Genomic DNA, 7,428 nt, shown 5'->3' with positions numbered 1-7,428 from the left:
TTATCATTTTTGAACTCTATATGCATGTAGTATCATATAATTAAAGTTCATTGGATCATAAAACTGAAAGAAGTATGCAGTTTTACTAATAAAGAAAGTGATTCTTAGAAAGGATCAGAGTAGTTGCCCAAGTTCCCACAAGAGACAGAACCATAATTTGAACACATAACCTTCTATTTAGATCAGGTATTTGACTAGTAATTAATAGTTCTATTAATTTTATTTCTATGATCTCCAAGGCACATTATAAAGTATATAGATAATCTGAATTTTAAACTTTTTTCCTAATTATCTTAAGGGACAGTGTCTCACTTTATTGCTGGACATTTTATTACATTACTATATGATTAAATGGTTTTAAATATATATAGATCACACATGTTATATATACGACTGCTTGCCATCTTGGGGGGGGGTGGAGGGAGGGAAGGGAAAAAATGAAACATAAGCGAGTGCAAGGGATAATGTTGTAAAAAATTACCCTGGCATGGATTCTGTCAATACAAAGTTATTATTAAATAAAATAAAATAAAATTAAAAAAAAGATCATACATATTAAATCTAGAAAAGACCTTTTAATTCTCTTCCATAATTTTACAAATGAGGTATTGAGGTGAAGAAAGGAAAAATAAAAGAAAGGAAATCTAGCCCAAGATAGCAGCAAGTTAGAACCAGAGGCAGGACAAGAACTGAGATCATGACTCTTCATCAAGCTTTTAGCATGGAGTATTCAGAATCAAAGTATTAGTATACTCTATTATTATGCCCATTTTTCAGATGAGGTAAATAAGACTGAGAGAAGTTTGAATCTTCCCAGTCTCATTTCAGAAATAGTATTCGGAATAGTTGAACTCAATAGGGCTGGTTCCACAGCCTTTGTTCTATATTTACTCTGTTAGCTGATTGTTGTCCAATCACATCTGACTCTGTCACTCTGTGGGACCATAGCACACCACAATTATTCATGGGTTTTCTTGGAGAAAATGCTGGAGTGGTTTGCCATTTCATTTTCCAGAGAATTAAGACAAACATTAATTTGCCCAGGATCATGCCCCTAGTGTGTCTGAGGTCAGATTTGAATTCAGTTCTTCTGAACTCCAAACACTTTGAGCCTCATAACTATTTCACTATGATAGTCTTATGATTTATGGCCATGAAATTAAGTTGGGAAAGATCTTGTAGTTCATCCCAGTTGACCATTGAGCAAATTGAGACTTTGATTTGGTAAATGTCTTTCCTTCATTCACACATCTGAGAAATATTGAAATCAGAATTTGAATCTAGATTTTCTTACTCATCAACTAAATGGTCTCCCCAAGATACAAACAGATCTTTGTTCATGAATTTATTTTTATTCTCCTGTTTTATAACAAAGTATGCACCATGAATTTAAGAATCTTTCCCAGCTATTGCAAGTATTGTTAATGGAAGAAGTCCATCTGTCAGATTACTGCTTGACTTTCATAGTCATAAACACTAATCATATTCTTTGGTTTGAATGGAGAAAAAAGCATCTAGTCCTTACCCCTCACTTTAAAGTGAGATAACTAAAGGCCTAAGTTGTGGGAGAATCTCGCCTACTGTCATAGAATAAGTTAATAGAAGTGTGGACTAGACTACAGTTTTCCTACCTCTAAGACCACTAGTTTTTCTGTCATTGCTGATTTCCTTAAAGAGTGAAGAATCCATCACCAGATGCTCTTGATTCCAACATGAGTCCCACCTTATAAACCTTGGGCAAGCTTAACTTCTTTATATTTCAGTTCTTTTATCAGAAAAGTAATGGTATTGGACTAGAGGACCTGGCTCTAAATCTAGGAATTTATGAAGACTTCTGGTGAAAATTCTTGATCTTTATTGGTTGTAAGATCTTATTTCATACTTTTTATGTATTCAATTTATTCATTCAACTAGTCCAATTCAGCTACCATTTATTAAATCGATACTTTTAGCCAGGCATTATGCTAGACTGTGTAGACATAAATAAATAAAAGCAGTTTCTGTCTTCAAGAAGTTTACTTTCTCCTAGTTAAGAAAAAAATACAGATGAATCACTAGAAAATATAAACAAGCATTTGAATGATGGAAACTAATTACAAAAGGAACAAGAAAGGTTTTGAGTGTTGGGCTTTGAGGAGTCCCTTTTAGAGAACCAGGGATTATAAGTGGAAGAGTTTAGTAAACAGAGCTTTTGGTTCATGGTGGACACTTTGTGCAAAGATTTATATTTCTATCTCTGTGTCTATATACCTTAAAAGCAATGAGAATGAATGATTTCCATCTATGATGCAAGAGGGCAGGTATCCTGGTAGAGGGGAAATTGTAGTAAGCTTTGAATTAGGATACTTGGATTCTTGTCCTGATTTTAAATCTAACATGTTTCAGGATCTGCAGCAAATCATTCTTTGGTCTATTCTGTCTTATTTTGCTAATTTTACATTTTCACATTATGTCCACTCACAGTTCTCACAATATAAGCAGACCAATCTATATTTCTTTCCCCATGTATGATCTCTATTATATATAATACATATATAAACTAGATATGTAGGATTATATATGATATATATCTTTGATATCTTTACTATATAGTTTGAGAATTACTTCTCTACAGATTGGCAAAAATCTTGTATGTAATGTCAGAAGCTAAAATATTAAATTTATAGCTGCAAAAGGATGTTGGAAACCATTTATTTTACATAGGAGAAATTTGGGCCCAGAAACTCAAATCGGTACAGCCAAAATTCTAATGTTGGTCTTCATCATACAGTGGAAAGAATGCTAGATTTGTTATCTGAAGATACAATTTACTTTCCTGTTTGTCCTTGGAGTCAAGAAGGCCTGAATTCACAAATCTATATCTGACACATGCTAGCTATGGGACACTGATTAATCTCAATGTTTCAGATGATAACAGTTTACAGATTAGTTGTCATTCTGTAGTTGTAGAGGAGTTTTCTGCATGGGGAACGCCCTGCTCTGATGACATATCAGGTCTAGACTAAAATCTTCAGCCCCTTTAATATCTTTCTATTTTTAAGGTTCATTGAGCTTCCATAGTTATGGGAACTCAGGACTGAATTTTATGGGGAAATCCAGAAAAAGTCATAATTTTTTTGTCCAATCATAGAGAGAAAGAGGAATCTGCTGATATTGGAGATAAAGTTGGCAAAGAATGGGAATCTGAGAGGGTGCCTATAAACTGAAAAATGGATGAAAATTTTATCTATCTTATACTTTACAAGCTTCCAACATCCTTTCGCAGCTCTAAATTTAATATTTTAGCTTTTACCTTTTTATATAAGATTGCTGTTGACTTGCAGAGGAGTGATTCTCAAAGCTACATGATAAAGATATATCTTTATGTATAATAAATATATATAGTTTGTATATGTATATATATATTATGTACATTATGAGATCATACATGGGGAAATGAATGCAGATTGGTGTGCTTATATTGTGGGAACTATGAGTGGACATAATATAAAAATGTAAAGTCAATAAAGTCAATAGAGTATCTTATCTATATCTATCTATATCAATATATATGCATATATACATATGTCTATATATCTTTATCTCCATCTATCCATGAGAAAATTTTGGTGACCTGGGAAGATTTGTATGATCTGATGCTAAATGAAGTTAACAGAATGAGAAGAATTTTACAGCAATATTGTAAAAGCAAATAACTTTAAAAGAATTGGGAACAATTAGCAATATCATAGAGTGGGTAGGTGATGAAGTGGATAGAGTATTGAGCTTGAAATCAGGAATACTCATTTTGCTGAGTGTAACCCAGGCAAGGTACTAATTTGTACCAAAGTACTCTATTCCTCATCTACATAATGAGTTGAAGAAGTAAATGGCAAAGCACTCTAGTACTTTTTTCCCCCCAAAAAAACCCTAAATTGGGTCATGAAAAGTTGGAAATGATTAAAAATGACCCAACAGCAGCAGCAGGAACAGAATAATGAGGAATCATGATGAAACATATAAACCAGGAAGTGATAAATAAGTAAAAGACTCAGAATAGAACGAGACTTTTAAAAAAAATTCATGGAAATTTGTTTTGATTTACTATATATGTTTGTAAGAAGGTTTCCCTTCTCTCTAGTTCTCTACTGAGTATGGGTTTGGAATGAAAGGATTAGAGAACAGATTTTTGTCTATTTAAAATAGAATTAAGGGGAATTCAGAAAGGCTTGTTATATAAGATGAAGTTTAACTGGAACCTGAAGGAATCAGGAAAGCTAGAAGTTGGAGATGAAGCAGGAGAAAATCCTGGTATGGAGAAGAGCCATTGAAAATTCCTAGAACTGGGAAGTAGAATTTCTTGAGGTATAGAAAGAAGGTCAATATCACTTGGTTGTAATCGCGAGACAGATAAGGTATAAGAAGAATTGAAATGCAAGGTATAAGATCTACATGAGATAATGAGGCACTGAGATGGTGTCCTGTCAGAGGAGAGAAAGGAGCAGAGAGAGATAGAATAAAATTAAAAATGACTAGTCTTGAGGAACCAAGAATGGAACATAAATTACAGTTAGTAGAGATAGATGGATAATGTGAGAATTTTTTTTTGAGGTTGAGGGAGATATGGACATGATTTTAGCGTGTGATGAAGCAGCTAGTATTCATTCAATACAGCATTGAAAATAAAGAATGGACACGGTAGAGAGGGTGCAATCTGATGAGGAAAATAGAACAAAATCAAGCCAATTGTGAACCTGAGAGAGTTTGTCTTAAAAAGGGGAAAGGCCACATCTTCATGTGAGACATAGTGAAGGAAGAGAGTGTCACATAAAATCTTGGACATGAAAAGGTCTTGAAGAGCTACTGTGGTGAGGGGGGAGCAAGTTGATTAGGGAATTGTAAAGGGATTGCTTTGCAGCAGTGAAAGCCCAGTCAAAGTTATGCAGCTTAAACTTTTAGTGGAGCCAGTCAACATGGTTTCATGATTATCTCCAGCTTTGTTCAGCTGCATGATTAGAGGAGTGAAGGCTGCAGTTGGTGATAAAGATCCAAGGGCAATATATAATAAGATGGTTTCTTACAAAATCAGTGAGATGCAGCAGAGGAAAAAGTCATGTGAAAGAGTACGTTGAGGAACTGTGATGTCAGGGAGGAAGAACCAGTGAGTATGTTGAAGTCTGATAGTTGGAGTTGGGGAGGAGAGAAAAAAATAATAGGATTATCTAGTTTTAGCTTTATTCAGGTTCTGGGGGATGGAAGACCTAAAGAATCTCCTTCATTTGAGATTCAGCAGGTCATTCTCTTTCTCCAATACCAGTAAGTCCATCTTACCTAGTCTTAATGATGGCCAAACCGAGACCTACTAAAGACTTTAGATTTAAAGGGTCAAGGTTTTCTGTTGCATTTAGGGCCATTTCCAGTCATCCTGATCCATATCTTGCCATTGGATCCAGATGGCTCTGGAGGAGAAAGTGGCTCAGCACAGTCCTGCCTTACATAAATCCAATGCACTTGAAAGTCAGAGAATCACTTCCTGATGTCTTTGAATGGACCATGAATGAATGAAGGACCAGCAACAAGAAGTTGACAAAAAGCCCACACTCTGAAGTTTACCTTGGATGACTAGTGATAGTTCCAGAGTGAGCAACAATAAAAAATAAGGTTTCTTTTTTATGACTTGGTCATAGAACAGAGACAGTTGAAGGGTTTGCTCTGACATCCACAAAGAATTTCATCTGATGAGTTCTCAGCACAGACTCATAAGGATAAAGATCATTGACCAGTTTCCTGTTATAAGATTCTTTAGCAGAGTAAGCCATATTCATAAGAAAGACACCCCCTTTCCACCCTACTTCCTAGCACATTTTCTCAGCTAATTTTTCTCAGCAAACAAGACATGCTTCAAACTTTAATTATAACATAGCACATTTTGAATTGTTAAATTTAGTAGACAATAAACAAGTTGGTAAGAATAATGTAAAATATTTATACAAATATGAATCTGGGAAAAATGAGTTGGGGGAACCTGGCACAGTTGCCATGTTCATCATCTAGACCCTCATTTCTCAGGCCAATATTCCTGCTCCTAATACAAGATATATCTCTGATAATGCATTATATAACAAAATTATTCATTCTATAGAATTCTTTTTGATGGTTTCTTTCTTGTCACAGGTGAATAATCGAATTTCCAAATGGCAATTATGAATAGGTCAGAAATCAATGAATTCATCCTTGTGGGATTAACAGATGCTCCAGAGCTCCAGGTCCCTCTTTTCATAATATTTACTGTCATCTACCTTATCACCCTTGTGGGGAACTTGGGCTTGATAGTCCTGATTTCCTGGGATTCCCATCTCCATACGCCCATGTATTTTTTCCTCAGTAATCTCTCTCTGGTGGATTTTGGCTACTCCTCTGCTATTACTCCCAAGGTAATGAGCATCTTCCTCCTGGAGGACAAGGTCATCTCCTACAGTGGATGTGCTGCACAATTTTTCTTCTTTGTGGCCTTCTCCACCGTTGAAAGTTATCTCTTGGCTGCTATGGCTTATGATCGCCATGCAGCGGTGTGTAAGCCCCTCCATTATACCACCACCATGACATCTAATGTGTGTGCTGGTCTGGCTATTAGCTCCTATGTCTGTGGTTTTCTGAATTCTTCCATTCATACAAGAAATACCTTCAGTTTTGACTTCTGTAGTTCCAACGTGGTTCAGCACTTTTTTTGTGATTTTCCAGCACTCGTGGCTCTCTCCTGTTCTGAGACATACATCAAAGAACTGGTTGTTTTCTTTGTCGTAGGATTCAATGTTTTATTTGCCCTTTTTATTATCTTGATATCGTACTTATTTATCTTTATTGCCATCTTGAAGATTCGCTCAGCTGAGGGTCAACGTAAAGCCTTCTCTACATGTGCTTCTCACCTCACAGCAGTATCCATATTCTATGGAACAGTAATCTTCATGTACTTACAGCCCAGCTCCAGGCATTCCATGGATACAGACAAAGTAGTGTCTGTCTTCTACACTATAATTATCCCCATGTTGAACCCTTTGGTCTACAGCCTGAGAAATAAAGACGTCAAGAGTGCTTTCATTAAAATGTTTCAGGGTACAAAGTCATCATTAGGCTTATCTTTTTAATGAGGTGCAAACATACTACAGCTTTTCTTCTCAAATCTTCATAGTGCACCTGTTTTTCAAGACCTACACCCTTTGCAGTTTCCATTAAAAAGGCAAACTGGATTATTCTTTTTCTTTCTAAACTGGAGAGCATTTCCCTCTGAAGATTTCCAGGTGCTGAATTTCTGATCTACAACGTATAGGATTTGGGGGAATGTGAAATATTTAAAATCTCAGTTCTAGTTCTCACCCCGTGACATTTTCTGAAGCACAAAAATTTTTACTTTAAATTTGTAAAGAACATTAACTATTGAACTGGGGATGA

General features: G+C 35.5%; 1 protein-coding gene across 1 annotated transcript; it reads left to right on the top strand.

The window, feature by feature from the left end:
• The first annotated feature begins 6,173 nt into the window (after positions 1 to 6,173).
• LOC127540456 (olfactory receptor 5B12-like) lies at positions 6,174 to 7,124 on the top strand. Its single transcript, XM_051965149.1, has one exon. It carries the CDS (start codon positions 6,174 to 6,176, stop codon positions 7,122 to 7,124), a length of 951 nt encoding a protein of 316 aa, XP_051821109.1.
• Positions 7,125 to 7,428: the final 304 nt, after the last annotated feature.

The sequence above is a fragment of the Antechinus flavipes genome, chromosome 6 (assembly GCF_016432865.1).
Source record: "Antechinus flavipes isolate AdamAnt ecotype Samford, QLD, Australia chromosome 6, AdamAnt_v2, whole genome shotgun sequence".
Lineage (NCBI taxonomy): Eukaryota > Metazoa > Chordata > Mammalia > Dasyuromorphia > Dasyuridae > Antechinus > Antechinus flavipes.
Note: the sequence above shows the minus strand (reverse complement) of the source record. Positions and strands in the feature narration are given on the sequence as shown.

Coding starts and splice junctions, on each gene's coding strand:
- LOC127540456 (XM_051965149.1), top strand. CDS start 6,174: ATGGCAATTATGAATAGGTCAGAAATCAATGAATTCATCCTTGTGGGA.